The 26,168-nt window shown below is 52.8% G+C and overlaps 1 protein-coding gene across 1 annotated transcript in view; it reads right to left on the reverse strand.

Moving 5' to 3' along the window:
• Nucleotides 1-11,528, reverse strand: part of HABP2 (hyaluronan binding protein 2) — a 30,209-nt gene extending 18,681 nt beyond the window's left edge. The window contains exons 1-2 of the mRNA XM_036265923.1: nt 11,472-11,528; nt 1,682-1,718 (exon numbers count right to left, since the gene is read on the reverse strand). Of these exons, the coding sequence (XP_036121816.1) occupies nt 1,682-1,718; nt 11,472-11,528 (94 nt within the window). The remainder of the gene's footprint in view (nt 1-1,681; nt 1,719-11,471) is intronic.
• Between the last annotated feature and the right edge of the window lie 14,640 nt (nt 11,529-26,168).

Raw genomic sequence — 26,168 nt, forward strand, 5'->3', positions numbered from 1 at the left:
CTCACCAGACTCTCTGAAGCTATTGGCAGAGTTCCTACGGAGCCCAAATCTCAGGATGTTAAAACCAACAGTCTCCACTCCTGGCAAAGTTGTTTTACTAGCCTTGCTTGAATACTACCCGCGACGGGGAGTTCATTATCTATCAAGAGCCTGCTAGCCCACTCAGATCTTTAGACAACTCTGATGATTAGGTAGTCATTGAAGATGTCCTTTATGCTTTCTGACAGATGGCGGTGAAGTTGGGAAGTGAAGACACCTCTTAATTCCCACAAAGTCCACCTCGTGGACTAGGGTGGAGCTGCCTTTCAAATACTTGAAGAGAGGGAGGTCCCTTGGGTATTTTATGCTCCTGTTTCTTCCACTGGGTGAGCCCACAGTTCTGTCGTTTTGTGTCTCTGACACCCAGCCCCCTCGACGGTGCCTGAACAGTCAGTGATGGGGGCCAGGGAGGCGTGGCTCTTGGCTTTGACTCATCCCTGGAGTCCATGGGTGGACCCTGCTGTGTTCAGTCAGGGGAGCCCTCTGACGTGGGATTCTCCAAGGATCTGAATTACGTGTTGTTGGATGGGACGTTCTCCTTTGCTTTGGGGAAAGCCACAGGTCCTCTGAAAACCCCACATACCAGGCTCACATATGTTTTTGTCTAATTCCACAGACATTTCCTAAGCACACGGAGCAGGGCAAAGGCCAGGCATCAGTTGCCTTGAGGTGGTACAAGTCTGTCTGCCCATGTCGGGCTTTGCTGCAGAAGCATATGGGCTGTCAAGCTGGATTTGGTCCAGTAATCGGCGTCTTTGCTCCAGATAAGTCCACAACTGGACATGACTGCAGCCTCCACGTGCTGTCGGCCTGGCTCTTGTCCCTAATGGGGGTCAGCCCAGGTCACTGCCAGGAGGGGCTCCTGGCCTCTGCCCCACTGGAGTAGTGAGTGGACTTTTCTTCCTTGCATCTCAAAGCAGCAGAGGGAAGTTCAGACCCAGAGTCAGAGACCAAGAGGGGATGGCGCGGCCTGAAGGAGCAGCCCTGCTTGGCCTGGGCCTGGCTGAGGCCACCAGACACGGCAGATGGGAGAGGGGGGCGGGGAGAAGGTGCGGGGTGAGTTTCTGAGCCAGAGCCTACAGGAAAGCAGGGCTCACTGGGAAGTGGGTGCACCGAATCTTGAGGAAACAGACCAGGTGGGGGTGCTGGTGAGAGCCAAGGCCAGGGTGGTCAGCCTGGGGGAGCTTGGTGCTGACATCATCCTCTCAGCGGGGAGTGCAGGCTTTCCACCTAAGGGGTGGGCCCGCCTGGAGCCGGACACTGCTCGATGACACCCTCACTTTGTCTTGTATCGGTCACCCCATCTCAGCCACTAAGGGTTGGGTGACCTGGACAAGTTGCTTTCCCTCTCTGGGCCTCAGTTTCCTCCTCTGTAAAATGAAGGGGCTTAACTGCATTCGCAAGTTTTCCCTTGGGGTCCTGAGACTGAGCATCCCGGGTGTCCAAGGGCAACTTGAAATCGGGTAAAGCACTGTGTCTGGCCAGGCACACGCCCGGGGGTGCATTCTCCCGGGAAGATTCTCAGAGGAGTCTGGGACACTGCTGCACCATTTGAACCCTGAGGTCACGCCAACACTCCCTTCCTTCTGTCCCAGAAGCACCCTGCAGTGGGCGGGGAGTCCGGGGTGATCTGCACACTCACCTGGGTCCAGGTCTGGGAGTAAAGACGTCAGGGAGAACTGAAAGACAAAACAACACAGAGCAGACCAGGCTGAATCCCTCGCGCTGGCTGACGTGCCCTCTGGAAAGGCAACGAAAGTGTCGTCCCTGATCTGTTACCCACACCTGGCACCGTGCTTGGCACCTGGCATTCCTCAGAAGCCGTGTGCTGAGTAAATAATGCCATCAACAGTTCCTCTGAGAATGCAGTCCTTACCAGAGAAAGAAAGGTTTACTCATTTAGTAGCTGGGCTACTTTCTTTCACTTAGATCAAAGGTCAATAATGCAGGCCTTTGGGCCAAACCCAGCAGTTGAGGTTTTATAAATAAAGTTTTATTGGAACATGGCCACACCCACTTTCTTACATAGTGTTTGTGGCTGCTTTGTGCTGCAATGGCAGGGTCGTGGTGACAGAAACAGTATAGTACCAAGTATTTCCTATCTGGCACTGGACAGACACATTTGCTGACTTCCGACTTAGAGAACGAGGGGTCTATCTCCTGACATGCTGCTCTTTGGGTCCTGGTGGCCAGAAAGCTGAGGTCACCAGGAGGCACCTTCCCGGGACCCACATCTGTCCAGGCAGCTTGGTATGCTTGCTTCCTGTGTGCTCAGCAGGAGTTCTAACTTCTTTTTATTTTTCCTTTATTGATTTTAGAGAGAGAGGAAGTGAGAAGGATAGATAGAAACATTGATGAGAGAGAACATCGATTGGCCGCCTCCTGCATGCCCCCCACTGGGGATTGGACCCACGACCTGGGCATGTGCCCTGACCGGGAAGCGAACCAGAGACCCCTTGGTGCATGGGTCTACGCTTAACCACTGAGCACACCTGCCGGCCTCTAACTTCTTTCTTACTGTAGGCTTCACTGCCTATGTTGGGAACTAGGCAGATGCTAACTTAGGAAAGAAAGAATGCGTCCTGACAGGATGTACCGAGGGCATCAACGAGCAGCATCCTTGACAGCAGTGCCTACCCCGCATCCGCTCACGGGGAGCATGCCGGTCCAGGGGGTGAGCTTGCTGCAGAACAGCTAGCCTGGACCCCGCAGAATGGCAGCGCCGCTAACACAAAACGACGGGAAGACTGTTCTTTCAACAAGATTAAAGAGACACAGCAATTACATGCAGCATGTGATCCTTGATTGCCCTAGAGTTTTAAAAATAGCTATAAGGGACATCATTGGAACAACTGGGAAATGTGCAGATAGACTTAGATGAGGTAGGATCACTGTCTCAATGTTGGGTTTCTCGAGGGGGTAATGGCTCTGCAGGAAAGCGTTCTTATTCTCAGGAGACGCATGCTGAGATGTTGAGGGGGCTTTCTGCAATTTAGCTATAAATGACTCCACAAACCGAACACACATATATCCATTCACATGGAGAGAGCATCTATCTGGGTGAAGGATATCCATGGATTAGTCTCTCCACTTTTCCATAGATTTGAAGAATTACAAAGTAAAGGGTGGGGGAGGAGAACAGAGGCACAGAGAGGAAGAGAGGCTGTGCGTGGTGGGCACCGTGTCTGTCTAATTGCCTCCTAGTCCCCCTGCCCTGCTGCTGCAGGAAATGGGACATGGGGTGGGGAGTGGGTTTGGCAGGGCTGGCAGGTTGATAGTGGGAGGCTTGGCAGAGGAAGGGCAGGTGGTCCTGGGCCTATGGTGCTTGAATGGGGAGCATCTGGAATTGACACCTGGGGGTTTGAGTGTCAGGGCAGGACCGAGAAGGGGCAAGAGAGGACCCTGAGGACAAATGCATGCTGCCCTCCTTCGTTCCCATCGTCACAGCCGGTCAGCTCTGCCATGGTCCTGGTCCTTTACCCCACTTCATCTCCCTCCGCGGAGCTTGTCTGGAGGGCGGGGCCGACCCTCCCCACCTGCCAGCCCTGAGGAGATAGAGGTGTCCCCTTGACTCCTCTGTGAGCTGAATAGTGTGGGCCACGCCTGGCCGCCGTCAGCCCTGAGATGTGGGCAGGCAGGAGGGAGGACTTCAGGGAGCGTTCCTCTGCAGGTCGCAGTATGGAAAAGGCCCCCACCACCTGTACCCCGGCAGAGAGCATGCCTCAGTTCTGGAGCCTGAGGGACAGCCAGGTGCTGTGCTGCCCGCGACCAGCAGGTGGCAGATGTGCCCTTTCCAGGAGCTGGACCCGAACTCCAGAGCTGAGAGGGAAACCAAACAAAAAGACAGCCCAGCTGGCCCCTCCTGGGCTGGGGGGGGCGGGGGGCTTCAGATCCCAGGGCTCTCAGGGAGCCTCGCAGCTGCGGCCCAGCTGTGCAGCCCAGGCTGCACGTCAGGAGGTCCCAGGGATCCAAAGCAGGTCCACTCACTGTGTGAATGGCCGGGTCCACGGCAGTGAGCTGCGGCGCTGAAATGTGGAAACGGGCAGCGCAACACCAGGCTGGGTATTTGGGGGACCACCTGGGAGAGGCCAGGTCAATAGCCAGTTATTTATGCTGGACATTTGGATCCTGAAACTGACCTGGGTGAGGGTGGGAGCGGGTGGGGGTTATGAATAGACGCAATATTTGCCTTCTTTCATTTCATCATTCCGTTCAATATTCTTGCACGGAGACCAGGAAATGAATGGTAGAAGTTCTGCTGCTGGGACTTGCCAATCCAACAAAGAAGAGCAATGGAAAAGGGGGAGGAGGAGGAGGAGGAGGAGGAGGAGGAGGAGGAGGAGGAGGAGGAGGAGACTGTAATCCCAGCTCACTTTTATAAAGAGCCGAGCGTGCCTAGGATTGCGCTGGACACTTTACGTGCATTGTCTCATTGATTGCACACAATACTTGATAATGGAGGCCCTACAGTTGTGTCCATTGCAGAGGTCAGAACACAGGTTGGCAGAGATTGAGTTGGTCAGAGTAACTCCGCTAGTAAGTGCTGGCGCCGTGATAAAATGGAGCCCGTCTTACACCAGAGCCTCCCTCGTAATCCCTTTGCTGTGAGGGATGAGGGCCCCGTGGAGTGCCTCTGTTGTGAGCAAGGGTGCAGGAGGACACAGGAAAGCGCCCCAGCCTAAGAGAGGCAGGGCGCTGAGCCAGATGGAGAGATTGGGCCTACTACCATCACTACCATCTATACCCAGAACTTTTTCATCATCCCCAGCGTAAACTGTGTATCCATTAAACAATAGCTCCGCCTTGCTGCCTCCTCCAAGCTCTTTGTAACCTCTATTCTACTTTCATCTCTATGAGTTCGCCCATGCTGGGTACCTCATGTAAGTGGAATCACATGCTTATTTCACTCTGCATGATGTTTTCAGGCTCCATCCATGTTGCAGCATATACCATAATTTCAGTCTTTTTATAGCTAAATAGTATTCCGTTGTCCATCACATTTTGTCATCCGTTGGTGGGTACTTAGGCTATTTATATCTTTTAGCTATCGTGAACAATGCCTCTGTGAACATTGATGTAAAAAAGCCTGTTCAAGTCCGGACGGTGTGGCTCAGTGGTTGAGCATCGACCCATGCACCAAGAGGTAGCCGGTTCGATTCCGGTCAGGAAACATGCCCAGATTGTGGACCCGATCCCCAGTGGGAAGCATGCAGGAGGCAGCCAATCGATGTTTCTATCTCTCTCTCTCTTTCCCTTCCTCTTTCTCTAAAATCAATAAAGGAAAAAAACAAAAAACAAAAAAACCTGTTCAAGCCTCTGCTTTCCATCTTTTTGGAGAGGAATCGCTGGGTCCTACGGTCATTCTATGTTTAACTTTTGAGGACCATGCTGTTCTTCCACAGCGGCTGCCTCATTTTACATGCCCGTCAGCAGAGCATAACGGTTCCGGTTTCTCTACATTCTTCTTCTTTTTTTTTTTTTAATCATCCTCACCCGAGGACATTTTTCCATTCTTTGTTCAAATAGAGTGGGAGGGAGAGAGAGGAACAGAGAGAGAGAGAGAAACATCGATGTAAAAGGGACACATCGAGTGGTCGCCACCCGCACAACCAACCAGGGCCGGGGACAAACTGCAACCGAGGTACATGCCCTTAGCGGGAACCGAACCCGGGTCTCCCCGGACCACAGGCTGATGCTCTAACCGCTGAGCCAAACCGGCCAGGGCGATTTCTCTACATTCTTGCTAACACTTGTTATTTTCCATTTTAAAAATTCTAGTCATCCTCACGGGTGTGAAGTGGTGCCATCGTTCTTTCTGGTCAAAGGAGTCTCGCCTGTCTTGCTTTAGCTCACAGGCTGTACGGTGCTGTCCTAATCCGAAGCCCGGGCCAGGAGGGCAGGCTCCGGGGGGGAATGTGGAGGCACCTGGAAGCCCTTTGAAAAGGCAAACGAACAAGAGAGTGAAGGAATCTGGGGCTTAGCACCTGGGCCCAAGCCCCTACACTAACCTTTGTGATCATTCAGCCCCAGAAACATCTCAGCAGCTCAGAAAAGTATCTGCCCACGGATGGGAACCAACTCCATCCCTGAAGCTGTCCACAGGCCAGGTCACGTGGGACAAGGACCACTCGTGGGACCCACACTGACTCGGGTGGCTCCTGGCCAGGGTGTACATAACATCCAAACACAAGTGAGAAAGTCATTTCCTTCTCAATTGTCCTGTCAGCCCTTCCAACCCCACTCGGTGGTGCTGGTAAATGTTTCTCCTCCACCTCTGCTACTCTCCCCTCTACCGGGAAAAAGAAGGGGCCCCCCCGGCTCCGAGCGAGACTGCAGCCAGCCAGAATCAATGACATCCTTTTGTTTTCTTTGAATTTCCCCTTTGTCGTTATGATGGTTTCTTTTTAAAAATGCATCTGTTTAGCTAGAGAAAAGGTGAGTCTGTTTAACAAAAGTATTAAGAAACCAGTTAGGGCTTTGACAAAATTTTTGAAGATGGATTCATTCATTCTTACCATGTTGCAAGCCCTTGAACTAATCGGTGAGCTATCTGGCAAGACTGGATCTGCCTGGTGTTGAAAGGAAAAACCTCCGGGCCTGCTGGGGGCGCCTCCTTCATGTGGGAGGAGCTTGATCTCCTGGCTGAAGCTGGAGTCCCAGGGCCATGCCCCCTCCGCCACCTTCCAGGCCTCCTGGAAGGTCTCATTTGTTTTGGGGTAGCATCTGGCATGGCAACCTCCACCACAGTGGTTATGAGCACGGAACTTGGCTTCGGGCAGACCCGAGTTTGAATCCCAGCTCTGAACTTCCCAGGGCTGCCATGTTGGGCAGATTATTTAACTTCTCTAGAGCTTGGTTTCTGCTCTGTAATAGAAGGATGGCAGAGGTCCCTGCCTCACAGGTGCCCGGAAGCTTTAATGGTCTAATCACAGGAAGCACACAATAACCCACAAATCGTTGCTGCTGTGATTACGACCATGAGCCACTGCTGTTGGTGAGCTGGACGTTTTAAAATTTTTATTTATTTATTTTTTGCAAATCGTGGGGCCATTGAGAAGAGCTCACTCCGCACGAACTCTCCCTGGAATTTGTAGGTTGGGTCACTGGCGTGTCCCTAGCATCCCCCCAACCTCTTTTTTTTTTTTTTTAACCTGGGATCTTTGCCAAGTCCTAAGCCAGGAAACCTTGTTATATTAATTATGAAGAAAAAGCATGTTTTATTTAAAATCCCGGCTGCCGAATATTCCGCCACGCTGTTGCCCTGTGACAGCAGAACGGCTTCTGCATTTAGCGAACCCTGGTGACTTTGAAATATAACTAGATCTGTGCCTAGATAACATGCGCTTTCCTGCGACCTGATTTCCCCACCTCCCCGGGTACACGGCCAAAGGGAACGGGTTGGGCTTGTGCTTAGGACCAGTTAAAAAAAAAATCTCTAAGAAGGCCCTGTGAGCTTCAGCCCCTCTCTTTTGCAAAGACTGTGTGGATAGCAGCGAGAGGGAGGGGTCTCCTCAGACTGCAGGAGACTGGCATTCTAGAGCATCGAGGCTTGGGACGGGACGGTTCGGATCTGCCGGACCGCCGCCTTCGTTGTCCTGGGAACCATGAAGATTTTGATGTTTGAATTAATCAGAGGCTGACCTCCGTTACATGACCATCCAAAACGGGTTCCAATACTTCAACAGCCACAGTGACTGTGAACAACCACCAGACAAGACCACTCTCTGTCTCTGTCTCTCTGAGGTAGAAACAGGCAGGTAGTGTCATCACTCCGGCAGAAAGGGTGTCACCAGTAGAGAACGGTGGGGCCTGTGGGGCCTGTGGGACCGGGGAGGCTTAGTTTTCTGGAAACGGGAGCAGCAGCTTCTCTGTCTGCCAGGCGAGGCGGGAACTCCATGCAACGAGGATGTCTGGTTTTCACGAAAGGTTGGAGATTTGTACTTCTATGTGAAATGTCCTGATTTTCCAATGTCGCCAAGCAGTTGAAAGGAAATCAAAATGCTCTTCAGACTGACCTTCTACCCTCCAGATAAAACTCGGGCTACGAGCAGGTGTCTCCACCCACCTGTCTGCGACCTCTGGGCTGCGTGAACATTTCAGCAGCCCTGTGTCTAGGGGCGGTTCTCCAGTTCTTTCAAACTCTAGGGCTTGGAAAGCTCAGAAATGGGAGCAAACATGCATTTTAATGATCAGACCCCTTGTTGGGGATGAGCCATGGTCTTCTCCCTGTCTGGGATGGGTCAAGACACGCAGGGCAGGCCCAACAAGCCTTGTGCTCTGGCTTTTGACCCTGGAAGAGGTCAGACTCCAACCTGGCTAAGTCCATGGCACCCCAAATCACCCTAAGACCACATAAGAAAAGGTTTCTAAGCCCCGGAGAGAGTGTCTGACTCTCATACAGTCGAGCGGGCCTCCTGTAACGTGCCCAGCCTGGCCAGGAAGTTTGTCTACTGTCTCTGGACTTGATTCCCATCCATAAGACAAGGACAACAGTACAAGGCTGGGCCGGGGACAGGTGTTCAAAACTGACTGGTAAGGACACCCAAATCTAGGCTGGACCAGGAAGACCCTGTGACTGGATCCCTGTGTCCATGGCAATGATAGTTGACCTACACTATACCTCTTTGGATGGTAGATATCTGAATAAAAATCTAAGTTAAAGAAGAGCCAGAGGTGTCATCGTAAGATTTGCTGCATGCTCTGAGTTCATGGGAGAACATCCGGGCGTCCTTCCAATGGACGGCCATCACAGACCCTGTGACCTCTTTTGTTTAATTATCAGAGGTGCGTGGAGTCCCTAACACTCCGCCCACCCACAGTCCCCTGGTCAAAGAGCCTCCTGACCCTGCAGGAAGGGCCATGACCCTGCAGCTCTATGGACTGAAGAAGTCTCACCTTCAGCCAGAGTCCAGGCAGGAGACCTTGTCTAGACAGACGGACACTGGCTGTAGTCTAGAGCTCAGCTCAGCCACTTCCCAGCTGTGCGGCTTGAAGCCACGTCACCCAGCTCCTTATCTGTAAATTAGGAGCAATACGGAACCTACTTCTTAATAAATATGTTTTATTGATTTTTTAGCAAGAGGAAAGAAGAGATAGAAACATCGATCGGCTGCCTCCTGCATGCCCCCTTCTGGGGATTGAGCCCACAACCCGGGCATGTGCCCTGACCGGGAATTGAACTGGGATCTCTCAGTCCATGGGATGATGCTCAATCCACTGAGCCACACCGGCCAGGCTATAGTACCCACGTCTTAGGGTCCTTCTGGAGATGACCCACAGAAAGCACAGGGTCTGGCACACAGGATTTCTCATTAAGGGGCAGCAGTCGGTTATTATTTTTAGCTACCTGGGGCAGGAGAGGCCACCCAGCCCATCTGCTCAGTGGCCGCCTCCCTCCCATGACGCCTTGAGCTCGCCAAAGCATCTGAGCAACTTGGCCACTTTCCCTGGTCGTCTGTGCTCTGGCTTGTGAAGCGCAGGCCGCCGTCCCGACCACCTGTCTGGCGCACTCCGGGGTGACACGTTCCAGAGCCCGAGTCCTCGTATTGCCTGAAGGCTAGCGCTCGCGTTTTCTCTTTTATCCATTATTGACTTATAATTTCATTGCTAACCCCCCAAATTCACTGGGGCTCACAGGGATAAAAAGGATTTTGTGGGACCATCATCTTTCTGTGAACTTCAAAGAGTCGGCATCACCTCGCCTTCGTGCCTGCAAACTTCAGGGTCTCGTTCTTTCTGCCTGGGACTTTCTCGGGACCCCCCGAGGGCTTCTGATCATTTCTACTGCTTTTCTCTGACCTGTGTGATATTTCTGCTGGGTTTTGGCCCCAGACATCCCACAAGCAATCAGATGGTGGAGGGGGCTCGCTAATGAATTGTCGTCGCAGCCACGCCATTGGAAAATAAAACTCTTCAGAGAGCAGACACTTGGCAGCTGAAGGCGGGGCCAAGGCAGGCTTCTGAGCGCCGTCTGCTGAAAGGGGACTGTATGTTTTTAAAGCATGCTAATCAGAAAACCTGGAATTTAATCTGTTTCCTGCAGGAAAAAGCCCTATGAAGTAGAACAGGAAATAAAATGCAAAGATACGTAATGAGATAAAGAGGTCATGGCTGTTAATTCAGTTCTCATCTCCCTGATGACGCTCTGCCACCCTCCCCCCAACAAAGGGGTGTGTTTTGGGGTGTTTATAGACAACGTGTGTCCATTCCGGAAGTTTTTTGTTTTGTTTTGTTTTTTTATCCTCACCCGAGGACATTTTTCCATTTTTTTGTTCAGATAGAGCGGGAGGGAGAGAGAGGAAGAGAGAGAGAGAGAAACATCGACGTGAAAGGGACACATCGAGTGGTTGCCACCTGCACGACCAACAAGGGCTGGGGACAAACTGCAACCGAGGTACGTGCCCTTAGCGGGAACCGAACCCGGGTCTCTCTGGACCGCAAGCCGACGTTCCAACCGCTGAGCCAAACCAGCCAGGGCCATTCCGGAAGTTTTAAGGGGAAAGGGCTAGCGCTTGGTGACTGCCACCTGCATCGCCGGTTTCATCAACCCGGACCCTCCCCGAGTCGGTGAGCGATTAGCACTGGTTTGCAGAAGAGGAAACAGAGGCTCGGAGGGATCGCGATGCTGCCCCACCATTCTGCAGCTAGCACGGGGCGGAGCTGAGATTCCAGTTCTGGCTCCACAACCCCCCTTCCAGCCTCCAGTCTGGAACTCCAGGCGGCTCTCGTTTTGTTGACCATCCCACTCAGATGCCCCAGAGACCCAGCTAGCCCTCCTGGACCACAACGGCTGCCGGCATCACCACAGCTCTGCTCCTGAAGGTCGTGAGTTCCCCACGCGGGAGCCTCTGATGCCCACTCCTCCCTGCTCAGCACGACCTCCCTGGGGCCTGCTCACCTCTACCCACTGCCGCCATGGTCACGGGGTGGGGGAGAAGAGATAGACTGCCCACAGACTCCTCTCCAAATCGAATCCGCCTAAGTAAACCTGTTGCCAGGATCCCTGGCAGCCGGCAGGACTCTCCTTTAGGGCTGAAGCACAAGGCTTCTTACCCTAGGGCCGCCCCACACGGCTGGGAAACTGGGTGTATGTCACCGTGTGCAGAGGCAGAGTGTGCAACTTTCCTCGGCTTCTCGAATGGTCTCCGAGACCCGTGCCAGGTCATAACCCATGGCCTCAGCAGAATCTCTTACCCCTGTCCATGGAAGGCATCCATGGAGACTGGAGACGACTCGAGTCAGTTGCCGGGCTTTATGGAGTTGGCTGCTCAACCAACCATTCCAGGCCTGCCTCGGCTCTGGTCCTCAGGAGGTATCCGACCTGCTGACTCCAGCCTTTCACAGGGACAGTTCCTCCCTCCTGGCCCAGCTGGTCGGGTCCTTCAGATTACCTCCGCGTCTCTCAACTGCAGGTATTTGAGAGGAACACTTACCCCGAAGGCTGACTTTCCCACCAGAGCCAGAAGCAGCAGGACGTGGAGGTCGGACATGCTGGCAAGCGCCTAACGGCCCGAGGACTCCTATTCCGCTCGAAGGACAGTGTTCTTTCGGTGCCTTTAAGGGGGGAACGTCAGTCTCCAAGGATTCAGGAACAAATGCAGGGGATGCAAATTATTAACTAGGCATCAAATACTGTTTAATGTTTAATGTTTTGCAAACCAACTATCTTGATTAAACAAATGGTAACTTTGGGGCTGGGCTGTCATGGGGTGGTTTCTGGGAGAAAGTCTCCAAAGAAAGTGGCAGAGATAAAGCGCCCCCGGGTTCTGGCTGCACCTGGGGGTTGCCCGGTGTCCAGTGGGCGAGGCCTGATGGTTAACAGCATCCCAGCTGCGGGAAGGAAGCCCCCGCTCGGGTGAGGCATCAGGCCTCTGACATGGAGGATTCGCACAGAATGTGAATAGAGTTCTGATTCATCAAATCTCAAACAGAATTAAGGCACGGATGAGCTCCTAATAACATCACGCTTTATATTCATGAAAGATAAATTAAAGGATGCAAAACTGCTATTGACAAACATTGATTCCGGGCCCTTTGAAGCATTGCCCACAGTTGCTTGTTGGCTTCAAAAGTTTTCTTTTAAATTTCATTACATAAGGTTTTTACTTTTTAATTACTTTTTCCCCCTTTTCATTGGAGTCTTTCTTTGATCAGAGGGGAAAAAACACCATGATGCTCGTGTTCGGGGCCAGTTGTTTCCAATGCTCCTACACTGGGTGTAGGGAGGGCTAAATAAAGCAACAGTCACCTATTAAGTGTGGGTTCTCATGGACACAATTGATCTCTTTAATGAGCACGGTCTTTGGTTCCTGTAAACACCTGCCTGCCCACAGTGATCTATGTAAGGGCTCCAGAAAGCCCCCACCCGAGTCTAAGTCCAGGCTCCGAAACCCTGTTGCCCACGGAGGCAGGTGTGTCCCGGGGCCTCCTGCTCACCCACCTGCAGTCCCTGTTTGGCACACACACTCGGATGCCCACTGGGCGCTTCCTCCTTTGGAAGCCAGGTTGCTAGCCATGGAGGACCCCATGAGGACCCGTCCGAGAGAAGGCCAAAGCCAGTGCCCCAGCCACCAGATGGCCCTTGAAGGACAAACCAAGTTCTGATATTGTAGCTCCTAAATGACCCCCAATTTGACTTCTCTTCTTCCACTTATTTTGTCTCTACCCTATTTTATTTTATTATTACAAAATTTTTTTTTCTTTATTGATTTTAGAGAGAGAGGAAGGCAGAGGGAGAGAGAGATAGAAACAGTGATGTGAGAGAACATCAATTGGCCACCTGCATGCCCCGCACTGGGGATCAGGCCCACAACCTGGGCATGTGCCCTGACCGGGAACCAAACTGGCGGCCTCTTGGTGCATGGGTCGATGCTCAACCACCGAGCCACACCAGCTGGGCTCCAGCCTATTTTACTCACCCCTAGTCAACATCCACCTGAGCCCTAGAGCACATGCATGCGCTAGTCCCTTTTTCTGGAAAGTTCTTCTCTAACCTCATCCTACCCTTACTCCAACCCTAGCTCTGTTCTTAACTCTAACCCTCCCCCCACTTCAGCAAGTTCACCTGGTGAGCTCACCTCGTTAACGTGGCTTTCAAATCTCAGCTCAAACACCACTTCCTCCGAAGCCCTGCACGTGGTTTCCTTTGCAGCACTCACACTTGTGTTGCTATGCCCTTAACATGTGTCCCCACCGGCCCCACTCGCCTGGACGCTCATGAGGGCAGGCGCTCTGTTTTGCTCACCATTGGATTCCTGGCACGGAGGCCTGGCACTGGCCCGGCCCGTGCTGGGTGCTCAACGGTCTTTGGCCATTGAGTGAAATACACACACACACACACACACATATTCTTTTTTTTTTTTTTTAATCCTCACCCGAGGACATTTTCCCATTTTTTGTTCAGATAGAGTGGGAGAGGAGAGAGAGAGAGAGAGAGAGAGAGAGAGAGAGAGAGAGAAACATCGACGTGAAAGGGACACATCGAGTGGCTGCCACCCGCACGACCAACCAGGGTCGGGGACAAACTGCAACTGAGGTACGTGCCCTTAGCGGGAACCGAACCCGGGTCTCTCTAAACCGTAGGCTGATGCTCTAACTGCTGTGCCAAAACGGCCAGGGCTATATTCTTAATCCTCACCCAAGCACATGCTTAGAAAGGGGAAGGGAGAGAGGGAGAGAGAGAGAAACTTTAATCGGTTGCCTGCTGTACAAGCCCAAGCGAGAACTGACAACTTTTCGGTGCACAAGACGATGCTCAACCAACTAAGCCACACCCACAGGGCTCCGTCGATCTATCTGAAATGAACAATCACTTTATGACAGTGACAGTCGGATACTTTATAACCGGGACCCCTAAAACCGCACAGCCAACTCAACATGGAGAGAAAAAGAGGATGTGAAATGTTTGAGCACCTTTGGCTTATTTATGAAAAGGACAGTCACACAGAATCTTCGCCGATGACCTGCTGGGAGTGAGGCCGTGGAGATGCAGGGTCAGAGGAGGCGGACCCGAACTTGCTGTGCAGGACACACCTTCTGGTTGAGGGGCAGCTGGGCAGACAATGAAAAACCTAAACAAGTTCATGCTTGTTCGTGACAACTGTCAGAAAGAATGAAAGGAGGTGATGGGACAGACATCCTGCTGGGTGGGAGGTTTCCGTAGACTAAGAGGCAGCGGTGACAGCTGACGGGTCACCAGTGTGGTGCTGACACCCTCGATGGTTATCTGATCACAGAGCAAGGGCCAGAGGCCGCTCAGAGCCGGAGCCTTCGGGTCATGGGCACAGCTGGTAAAAGGCGAGATGGGCAGTTCAGGCGGGTCCAACCACGAATTGCTCACGTGGCTCGTGTCTCTTTCCCTCCACCGCCCTGTGTGAACTGGTGACCTTCTGACTTTGTGGACAGAGTCCCAGAAGAGGGACCAGAAGCTGCCCTGTGTGAACAGGAAGTGACCAGGGCAACTTGGCTGTTCATCTTCATTCGGATTAATTTCCCTGACATGTTATCGTCTCTCTATTACAAGCAAAACGTGAACAATTTTGCTCTTTGTGTTCGAACCACAGGCCTCCCACACGCGGTCCCTTGTTCCCTGAAGTTTTGTTGTCACTACAAGGTGAATTGAATACAGTTCTGCATGTAGCGCAAAAAGAGAGGATTCTAAAAGATGCTTAATCCTTTCAATTTCGGGGGACAAAGGGGCTAGTTTATCATGAAATGTGTCTTTATCTGGGGAGCTGGACCAAACCTACCTGCAAGTTCTGATTTTTAAATTCAAACACAGAGACTTTAGTCCTCATCCCGGCGGGGTTTCAGATAGTATCAAGTCACTCTGTTCTCTGCTCTGGGTGACATTTTCTCACGTGCTGGGTGACATGCCTCTGGAGACGCCCCTGCCCTCCCCGGGTGGCCTCGGGAGTCGGGTCCTCCGGCGGTTGATTCCTTCACCCCGAGGAAAGGCCGCCAGAGCCCCACACACAGATGTTCTGGGTTCGGGAGTGTTTTCATTCAGCAATCACGGCTTGGGCCGACTCAGCCCACCTGCTTCGTGTTCACTGCTATTCCTCGGCAGGTAATTCGTCTCTCGAGGCCTCCAGTTCTGTTACTGGGAGGCAGCCAAGAGGAGTGCCCCAAAACAGACCTGGAGTGAGCCCCAGCTCTGCCGCATCCCCACCGTGTGACCTTGGCTAGTCATTTGCTCTCTCTGGGCCTCAGTTTCCTGGCCTGCAAAATGGGAATAATGTAGTTCCCGCTTCATGGCGTTACCGAGAGGCGGATGTGAGCGCACAGAGGTAAGGGCTGGCTGCAGCGGCCGGCACAGAACATTCTTTGCACACACACCGGCCTTGATTTCAGTCTTCTTCTGGGATGGTACTTACTGAGCCCCAGACCATCAGAGATGAGCCAGTCTCATCTCCAACCTAGGGAAGGAACGACCCCCTCCCTGGTGGCGAATGCTGATCTCACGTGTTCCTTCTAGGACAGGGGTCAGCAAACGTCTTTTGAAAGGGCCAGGTAATGAACACTTTAGCTTGCTTTGGCCATGCAGTTTCTGTTGTGACCGCTCAGTCCTGCCACGGGAGCCCATGGGCAACCGCGGGGAACACTTGTGTACGGCAGGCACGCATGTGCACTGTGACCTACTGGCCGTGCCAATAAAATTGCATTTTCAAAAAGCAGGTCATGGTTGTGCACCTGCTCAGGCAGACAGCGATGCAGGTGTAGCCGAAGCCGTGCACAGCTGGAGGGGTCCCTGGAAAACCGCAGAGACACACTGGAAACCACGGGGGGACCCTGGACTGATGCGACATTGCTGCCCTCAGAGAGTTTACCCAGAAATTATGCCACCCACGAGCCACGGGGGCCTGTGTACTAGGACATCCCGTCTTTGGATATGGGCTGCCCCCGTGGATATGCGTTTGCACCAGGCAGCTCCGTGAAGGGTTCATTTTCAGGGAGGAATCAGCTGAGAGCCCACAGCGGCCGACACCCGGCAGCTGAGAGACAGAGGGCCTCATCTGTGAGGAGGGCACCTGGTAGCACCCGCAGCACCCACCGCCACCGTCCACTGGAAATGTACTTTGCACCCCCTGGTTCAAATATTCGATTCGGGAAACCTAAACGGCCCGGCCAGGTTTTAAATGAATATCCCCCGCCGGTCCTTGGTCTCATCAGAGATGGCTGGAGTGACAAACAAGGCCAGGTGGATCCGGGGCAGTGGGGCAGACAGTGACAGATGTTTCGTCGGGGTAATCAATATCACGGAGAAAACCGGAACGCCATTATGGGAACCGTAAACCACACGGCCGTCCGCTGAGCCCCAGGGGCATAGCCGGGCTTCCTGTTGGCCAAGGAAAAAGAAAAGCCTGCTCATTCGTCATGATTTTCATCACACTCAAGTCAGCTTTGCAGGACAAATGAAGGTGCTTTGTTTGTTTGTTTGTTTGTTTGTTTTAACCTGAGGTCAATTCCAGGTTCATTTTGATTTGAAAAAAAATCTTACAATCTGATGAGCTCAGGTTGGAGTGGGTCAACAGGACAGGGGACCCCACTGACACACGGACCATCTTGAAATCCACGAGGCCCCTCAGCATGGCCAGGAGACGGTGCCCATCTGTCAGGCCGAGCCAGAGGTCTGGACGAACCCACGCTGCAGGTTCTCCTCCTTTTCTCAGAAGCAGGTGATGGTAGGTGCTCAGGAAGCGCCAGCTGGAGGATGGGCGGAATGAATAGCCTCCTCCAATCCCCTGCGTCTTAGGAAATGGCCCCAGTGTACACAGGGCTTCAAGGTGGAACCTGGGAATCACCTTGGTGTCTCCTTCCTCTCCCTCTCGGAACCCAAATCATCAGCATGCCTCTACCTCCAGGGCGCATCTCAGACCCTTCCGGCACCTTCCACCTCTGCTGCCCCCGCCCTCGGCCGCCCCTCCCCACCTCCTGCCTACCGTCTGCAAAGGCCCCGCCCTGCTCTGCCTGTTCTCACCCCTGCCTCATCCAGTGTGAGCCGAACACCCCGGGATCGCCGCACCGTCCGTGATCTGCCCTTTGTGCTCCTTCCCTTTCTTCGACCTTTCCGTGGGCTTCCATCTTCCCTCTCGCACCTTCAACACCCGGTAGCATTTATCAGATGAAAACAGAATCGGATCACGTCACACCCCGCTTTTAGCTCTTTCTTATTTTCCTTTGGTACTTAGAATAAATGCCCAGCTTCTTCCTGAGCCCCTGCTTGATCTGGCCTCGGCCTTGCTCCTCCACCTGCTCGCCACACCGTGTCTTCAGGAGGACCAGGGGCCGGGGCCGTCGCGCTCATGGCCGTATCTCAGCTCAGGGCCTGGGAGGGAATGTCAGTGAATACGTGTTGGGTGGTCGGAGGGATGGACAGGTGGTTGAAAGGAGCAACCACGTTTGATCAGATGACAAAAGTCTCTCGCTGGGCCGGGGCTCACAGCCAAGCCATGGACTCCAAGTTCAGAGGGGCTCCTCTCTTGCCAGAATGAATCCTGATCTTTGGTCATTGGTGGGTCCGGCTCCGTTGGGCTATGAGGTTTGGAAAGATGTAAGAACCACCAATGCTGTACCACCGTGTGACCGCCAAGTGCAGCCCAGCCCAGTGTGAACACCACCTCAGGACCTTCACACCATCCTTGATCTGCCCACTCATACTTCTCTCCTTTCTTTGATCTTTCCGTGGGCTTCCATCTTCCCTCTCACATTGTAACCTTCCTCTGTTCAGCATTCATCTGTGGCAGCGAGTGTATCCCCCCCGCCCCCAGCCCATCCATCAGTCCTACAGAAACACAAGGCCGCCCCCTTGGATCTTCAGCCTCACAAAGAACTATCACCTGGGCTGTGTGATGTTTCCTGTTCTAAGTGTATCTTTGACTTATTAAACACTTTTGAATAAAATTCTGCATACGTTTGGCATGTTGGAGAGCGCCCCGCCCCCACCTCCCTTCAGTGCAGTAGAAAACCTGAGAGAGAGGAGGGGTCCTGAGATCTGGGTGTCCCTTTCTGCCCAGACTTGTCAGCTTTCTGAGCAGACTGCACTGTGATATTTTCAAAAGCCTTTCTCTTTGGGGAAGGCAGACCTCTAGCACCTCTCTGAAAGGTGCTGCTAGACACTGCCCGACAGGGAGAGCTTGCCTAAGCACGTTGACGTGCTCTCTCTGCAGTGCGGCGGCCAGAGCCTGGCTGGCCTCGGACGGAGCGGGAGCAGCTACCGCCTTCCTTCTCTGAGCCGGCCTGAGACACCGTTCGCCTGGACGGACGGAGGAGACGTGTAAAAGCGCCGGGCATGCAGTGCGCACCTGACCGTATTACACTTGCCCTTGTTCTATCCATTTCTCGGTTCATTTTTAATGGATTACGGGAACAGCAACGCCCTCCAGATTGGCAGGACAATCGATGAAAGAGGCTATTGTAGCAGGAGTTGGACAAGAGTGGGAACAATACACAGCTGTGTCACTTCTCTCCCCGAGTCGTGCGTTCTTCCCCTCGTTCTGGGAGGATTCATGGTGTGCGGGGTACTGTGGCACCCCAAGATGCACGAGAGATTGCTGGCCCTGTCGAGGGAAGCTCGAGTAGGTAAATGTGTGGACTGTAGTGTAGGGAAACAGGTCCGTGCCGAGGCCAGCTCGGAGCCACGCAGGACGATGGAACTGGAGGAAGGCATGTGTGAAGAATGACAGGTCCAAATGGGTTTCATTGGGGACTCAGCTGACACTCACCCTCTCACCACACTCTCCAACCTCAGGCCATTCCGCAAAGACAACCGTCATAGTGGCGACTGCTGTCTATCACCCACACGGACGGACTGTGTGCCCAGCGCTGGGCTTGCTCTGTGGATGGAGATGAAGGACAGACCACACCTACGGCCTCTACTTTCAAGGCTCTTGCACCCCATCCAGGGGAGCAGTCCTTAACTTCTCTGACTCAGTTTCCCCATTTGAGACGTGAGAAATGTATCTGTGTGTACCTCATGGGGTTGTTACAACAATCAAATGGGTTACGATGTGTCAAGTTCAAAGCGTCTGAACGGCGCTGGCACATAGCAAATGCTCTGAGAGCATCTGTTAAACGTCTACGGATTTTTCCTCCCGTGTCGGCTTTATTCTCCACCACCATCGCAAACTCCCCCGACATACTCCCCAGACACCTCCAGAGTGTCCTTGGCAGGGGGCACTACAAATACCACTATCTAAAGCAGCACCAGGGGCCCAGTTCATTAGCACAAACAATGTGAAAAAATAAACTGTTTGTGGGTGAAGTCAGCAATATTTGAGACAGATGGTTGACCAAGCAGACACCTTTGCCCTGGCAGACACAAAATCAAAGCATCTGCTAAAGCTACGATCCGATACCTTCCAAGAGCGATTCTAGGTCTAAACTTCCGTTTGGTCTTACCTCTGACTCCTGGTCCGACCGGAAGGCCCGCTGACCCCGCTGTTGAGCTCTGATTCCACGGTGACCCTTCACTGCAAGGTGTTGGAGTGCCTACAAAGGTAGACAGTGGGGACTTAGGGACCGCCAGGTGGGTGATCCGATCCTCTTTGTGCCTGCAGCAGAACTACTTTTATTGTAATGCCTCCAGGCAGCAGGTTGGGGGGAGCCGCATGTTCCCACCCTGCTCCAATTAGCAGAGGAGCCCGTTGCCTCCGGAAGAGCCAGAGCTGCTGAAGGAGAGACTGGCTGAGGTCCACCCACAGCGTGGGAAGAGTTTCAAGAGCTCCTGCGACATGGCATAGACCCCAAATGTTAAGCCGTTACTACCCTGTGACATAATTAAAGACTGATCAAGGGTTCTATCCCGTGGAACACATAACATGTGTCCCAGAATTTGAGAAGAGGAAGTCAGGACAGTGTGGCCACCAGCGAAACGCAGTCTCCGGAGATCGGGATTTGGTTCTCGCCCTTTCTTGTCCAGTTTGGTAGGCAAATCAGCAACCCAAGCCGCAGTTTTCTCAGCTGTGAAGTGTGGCTCATTTGACCAGCTTCGCCAAGGTGGCGCTGGAAGGCTGGAATGCTTCTCGAACACAACGCCCTCTTCCCTGAACTGCGGAATATCGATCGGTGTGCTGGCGTTACCTGCCTTGTACCTAGCAGCTGTTTCTGCAATTGTTTGTGAAACCCTACTTATCAGTTGACCTGGGGACAGGTGCTTTTGTCTGCATAGTCCCCTTGACCAGAGCTCATTGACTCTCTGACCTGCCAGGGCCTGCGGAATGTGCTCCGTGCGGCTCCCAGGCCTCGCTCAGCCCAGGCAGGGGTCCTCGCAAAGGATGCACGTGAGTGTCATCTGTGCACGCTCACCTTTGGCATCTGTCCTCTTACCCCGCCCTCAGCGCCTTGCTGTGGCTCAGGCCATCATCATCCCCTCCTGGATCTTTGCAGTAGCCTCCAGCTTCTCAGCTCTGCCTTCAATTCCGGACGTCACTGTGCCCGGTGAGCTACCTTCTAAGATGCCAATGTGGCTGTGTCACTCATCTGCTCAGAAGGCATCATCTGTGTCTCACTGCCTGAAGGACAACGTCCAGGCTGGTCACAAGAGGCCCTGCTGAGTGGCCCCTGGTGATTCTGCTTTCTCCTCTCTCTGCCAGCTTTATTCCCAACCCCACCCCCACTCCCCTGACACACACACACCCTCCACTCCAGTCATTGGCTGCTGATGCTTCACTTATTTACATTTATTTACATGCCCGCCAACAGTCTCCTCCCACCTCTGGTTCTTGGAAAACTCTGCTCTTTCTCTTTTAAATCTCAGCTCAAGAGCCCTCCTGGGTGAAGCTCTCTTCCCCTAGAACTGGAGTCTACTCTCCACCCCAACCACTCATGTGGCATCTCAGACCCTGGCATGTCACACCTGGGGACACTTGGGGGCTGCCATTGTGATTCTCTCATCTGTATCTCCAGCACACAGAGGGGCTCAATAATTGTCTGCTGAATGAAGTGGATGTGTGTCACCTTAGGGGCCTGAGAGATAATAGAAATCATGGGAGGAGGAAAAGGAGGGAGAAAGAGGAACAGGAGGAATGAAGTGGGCTTAGAAACAAGCAACGCCCCTCTGGAGATGATAGGCCCCCAAGTCTAGTCTGAGCCTATTCCCATGATGTCTTTGGTGCTAAGTAAATAGAAGCGGCAAGAACAGCAAATAAATAAAGGGAGCATTTGTCAATGGGCCCACAGGAATTGGTTCTTGCAGAAACAGGCTGCCCTTACCTGTCAATACTCACGTTCCTGCCAGTTCTGGCTCCAGCCTGACCCCTCCCACTGGCTCCCTTAGGAAAATATACAGGTCTGGAGGGCTGGTGTTCACACACAGGCACAGCGGAGCTGGGGCATTTGGGGTCTGGATCTCAGTGTCCCCATTTTCTAGCTCAAAGATCTAGGATCAGTTTGTCATTCAACTAGTTGGACCAATGAGGCCAATCAAGGTAGATACTATGGGTGAAGATCTCTGCATGTAGTAGGCACTCAATAAATGCGGCCATTCTTTTCCTGAGTTGCCTAAAAGCAAGAAATTCAACCACAAATAAAAGCACATATTGCAAGAGAAAATGATGCATGCACATTATATAACATCCTGATGTTCCTTTTACGAGGCTGGCGTTCTTCATTTCATTTCTCCATTAAACTGTTACCCAAAGAAATCACAGTAAAAAAACCATTGCACATCTAAATTCATTTCTAGGGGGAAAAATCATGTATGTTCTTAAAGCCAAGCTCATTTTGTGGTTGGATTTAGGACTTTATGACCGCATTGAGGCCAGCAGACACCAGAGGTCTCTGGGTCTCTGGGTCTCTTTCTCGTTAGAGTTTCTTCCAGCCCTTTCTCATATAATCAGCTCTCTGACATGTTCTGCAGAGGTGTGTTAGGAACATGACACCAGAGACGACCCCAGCCCTAGAGAGGGACACACGAACATGGAGAGCTATGTTCCACTTTGATTGACCAATACTTGGATCAGCTGCTCAGTTCCCCGGTGTACACACGGGGAGTAGAGGGCCGGGGCGAGTTCACACTGGGCTGGAAGAGCTGTTGCATCCGTTGCCTCCCACCTCTGCCTCCTGTGGCAATATTTGTATCATAGAAATTGGCAAACACTCCAGATCAAGAGTTCTCCCTGACCAGCGGTTAGACATTCACCAGCACACCACTGTGCCCAATGGAAATGAGAAACAGAGAGATCAAGTGAATCTCTCAAAGTCACACAGCACAGTTGTTTAGCAGAGAAATGGCCAAGGAGGTCTTTTTAGAAGATGGAAGACTTGAATTAGCTTTCTTAGGGAGCGTGATAGAATAGAAAGAGATGGACAGAAAGAAAGAGAGGAAGAAAGAAAGATGAAAGGAAGAAGGAATGAAGGGAGGGAGGGAGGGAGGGAGGGAGGGAGGGAAGAATCATGGCCACCAAAGGTGCCAATGACCTATTCCCACTCTCTACCCCCACCCCCAAACCTGCTACTATGTTACCTTATACAGCAAAAGGGACTTTGCAGATGTGATTAAGGATTTGGACCTTGAGAAGGAAAAGTTGTCTTAGATTTTCAGGGTGGACCCAATTTCTTAAAGACATGAATCCTTACAAGCAGATAATCTTTCCTTATTGGGTCAGAGAGATGAGACAGAAGAAAAAGGAGAGATTCAAAGTGTCAGAGAGACCAGACTTTGAAGATGGAGAAAGAAGGCCATGAGCCAAGAATGTGGGTGGCCTCTAGGAGCTGGAAAGTGGTCCTCAGCTGCAGCCAGAAAATAAAAAGTAGGGAGGGGATCAATAGGAATAACAACCCTGCTGACACCTTGATTTTAGCCCACTGAGACCCGTGTTCGATGTCTTGGTCTACAGAACTATACAAAAATGTTTGTTGCTTAAGCCACTCAGTACAGAAAATTGTTATGACAGCAATTTAAAACTAGTACTAAGGCTAACATTTAGTTGCTAAAGAAAAAAATAGGGAAAGCATGCATGCAGGGGAGATGGCAAGAGCAAAGCTTCGGTGGTAGGAGGGGCGATGCATTTTCAAAGAACGGAACGTGAGCTATTTGTCTGCATGGAGGTCTCAAGTGGAAGCCAAGTGGGAAGTAACTCTGGGAGGACAGATGAGGCTCTGTGTGGCCCAAGGGAACCGGTAGCAAGTGTGAGGATGAAAGTCATGGCAGTAACAGCCTAATGAGACCAGGGTTACCATGTAGATGCTTATGGGAGCCAGGCAGATCATCTAAAATGAATGGAATGGGAAGATGTAAGGAAAACAGCCCGAGGATGGTGATGGATGGCAATTAACCCTTAGCTTTAGGGTGGGGAGCAATAGGGGGCGGTGGAGACTGTGGTTAACTGGGAACAGCCTCATCCAGTGTTAGCATCCTTGCCCTGCAGGAAGGTGGGCCTTGTGGCCAGAGAGTTGGCTTATTAAAGAGCAGCCAGAAATCCTGAATTCTTTCCATTTCTAAACATTAACTATTTCCCTGATTTTTTTTTTTTTAACCTGTGTGGCTCACCATTGTCTGTGTCACATAAAGGGCACCGTGGGCCGGCTTTCGACCTTTGTCTTCTGCTCCCAGCTCTCTCTCCTCCTGGTGTTTGGAATCTGGGCTGACTCCCCCTTTGGACTGAGGAAGCCCCTGGGGAGATTGCACAATTCAGTAGTGGGAGGTCTTGAGGGGGACAGCGTCTGGTCTTCCCGCTAGTATAAGCCCAAGTGATTAATTATAAAAATAAGACATGAGATCATTTCCCTCTTCCCATCCTCCTGCTCCTCCCCACAGGAAAACAAAAGGGAACACATTTGCTGGCCTGCTTACTAAATTCCTCCGGCTTCTCCTCGCCCGGGCCTCGGGTGCTGAGGGGGACAGGCCCAGTGGGGTCCTGCCTTTGAGCAGAGAGCGGGTGATGGGCGGCTGCAGCCCGCACTCTTTGCTGCCCGCGCCCCCAGTCTTGCCCAGGACCTGCCCAGAATTACCTGGAGCCTTGGGGGTGGGAGGAGGGAGGCCGATTAATTAGATTTCTTGTCAGAAACTACTTTACATGGCATTTGTGTGAACAGAATTCAATATTTTTCTTCCCCAAAGCTACCGTTTTTTATTTATTTGGGAGGTAATTGATCCTTTTCACTTTTCCTGTACACCTGACTGACAGCTGCTGAGGAAGCGATTTTAAGTGGCAAAGGGCATGTGTATGAACAATGAAAGCGGGAGGAAAGGTTGCCCTGGGAATTTCCCGAAGGAGCAGGTCCTTGCTCCTGACTGGGACAAGGTGAGCTCCTTCGGCTGCTTCGCAAGGGGATGGGACCTGGTCTTGACAAAAAGTCTAGCCTGAGGTAGCTGATGTGCTGGATGGCGGGCTGGTCTGGATGGCGGGCTGGTCTGGATGGGCTGGTCTGCATGGTGGGCTGGTCTGGATGTTGGGCTCGTCTTGATGTTGGGCCGGTCTGGATGGCGGGCTGGTCTGGATGGTGGGCTGGTCTGGATGCTCTGGTCTGCATGGTGGGCTGGTCTGGATGTTGGGCTGGTCTGGATGCTCTGGTCTGCATGGTGGGCTGGTCTGCATGGTGGGCTGGTCTGGATGGCGGGCTGGTCTGGATGTTGGGCTGGTCTGGATGGTGGGCTGGTCTGGATGTTGGGCTGGTCTGGATGGCGGGCTGGTCTGGATGGCAGGCTGGTCTGGATGGGCTGGTCTGCATGGTGGGCTGGTCTGGATGTTGGGCTGGTCTGGATGGGCTGGTCTGGATGGGCTGGTCTGGATGGGCTGGTCTGGATGGCGGGCTGGTCTGGATGGCAGGCTGGTCTGGATGGGCTGGTCTGCATGGTGGGCTGGTCTGGATGTTGGGCTGGTCTGGATGTTGGGCTGGTCTGGATGTTGGGCTGGTCTGGATGGCGGGCTCGTCTTGATGTTGGGCTGGTCTGGATGTTGGGCTGGTCTGGATGGGCTGGTCTGCATGGTGGGCTGGTCTGGATGGTGGGCTGGTCTGGATGTTGGGTTGGTCTGGATGGTGGGCTGGTCTGGATGTTGGGCTCGTCTTGATGTTGGGCTGATCTGGATGGCGGGCTGGTCTGGATGCTCTGGTCTGCATGGTGGGCTGGTCTGGATGTTGGGCTGGTCTGGATGTTGGGCTGGTCTGGATGACGGGCTGGTCTGGAGGTTGGGCTGGTCTGGATGGTGGGCTGGTCTGGATGTTGGGCTGGTCTGGATGGCGGGCTGGTCTGGATGGCGGGCTCGTCTTGATGTTGGGCTGGTCTGGATGTTGGGCTGGTCTGGATGGGCTGGTCTGGATGTTGGGCTGGTCTGGATGGGCTGGTCTGGATGGTGGGCTGGTCTGGATGTTGGGCTGGTCTGGATGGGCTGGTCTGCATGGTGGGCTGGTCTGGATGGTGGGCTGGTCTGGATGTTGGGTTGGTCTGGATGGTGGGCTGGTCTGGATGTTGGGCTCGTCTTGATGTTGGGCTGATCTGGATGGCGGGCTGGTCTGGATGCTCTGGTCTGCATGGTGGGCTGGTCTGGATGTTGGGCTGGTCTGGATGTTGGGCTGGTCTGGATGACGGGCTGGTCTGGAGGTTGGGCTGGTCTGGATGGTGGGCTGGTCTGGATGTTGGGCTGGTCTGGATGGCGGGCTGGTCTGGATGGCGGGCTCGTCTTGATGTTGGGCTGGTCTGGATGTTGGGCTGGTCTGGATGGGCTGGTCTGGATGTTGGGCTGGTCTGGATGGGCTGGTCTGGATGGTGGGCTGGTCTGGATGTTGGGCTGGTCTGGATGGGCTGGTCTGGATGGGCTGGTCTGGATGGCAGGCTGGTCTGGATGGTGAGCTGGATAAGACTGGCTGGGCTGCCATTCTGGTTCCATGGCTTAAAACTTGCGTGATCTTGGGTAAATTAATCTCTCTGAGCCTCAATTTCCCTACCTTATAGGTATTTGGGGAAGATTAAATAAATAGATTGTGTCAAATGCTTTGCCATTATTTCTTGGTGTGTAATATTTATGAACACACAGCCTAGACCACATGTACCCACAGTGTGAAAATGTTCACACCTGGTACACTGCATGGGGATGTCTGTTTGTCCTCAGATACATTCCCGGTCCTTCCCCTGCTTTACTTCGTACAGAGGGAACCTCCTTTAACATGCTCTCCTGCCCTCTGGCTTCTGA

Source organism: Molossus molossus, unplaced genomic scaffold (assembly GCF_014108415.1).
Source record: "Molossus molossus isolate mMolMol1 unplaced genomic scaffold, mMolMol1.p scaffold_m16_p_17, whole genome shotgun sequence".
In the NCBI taxonomy this organism is placed as follows: Eukaryota; Metazoa; Chordata; class Mammalia; order Chiroptera; family Molossidae; genus Molossus; species Molossus molossus.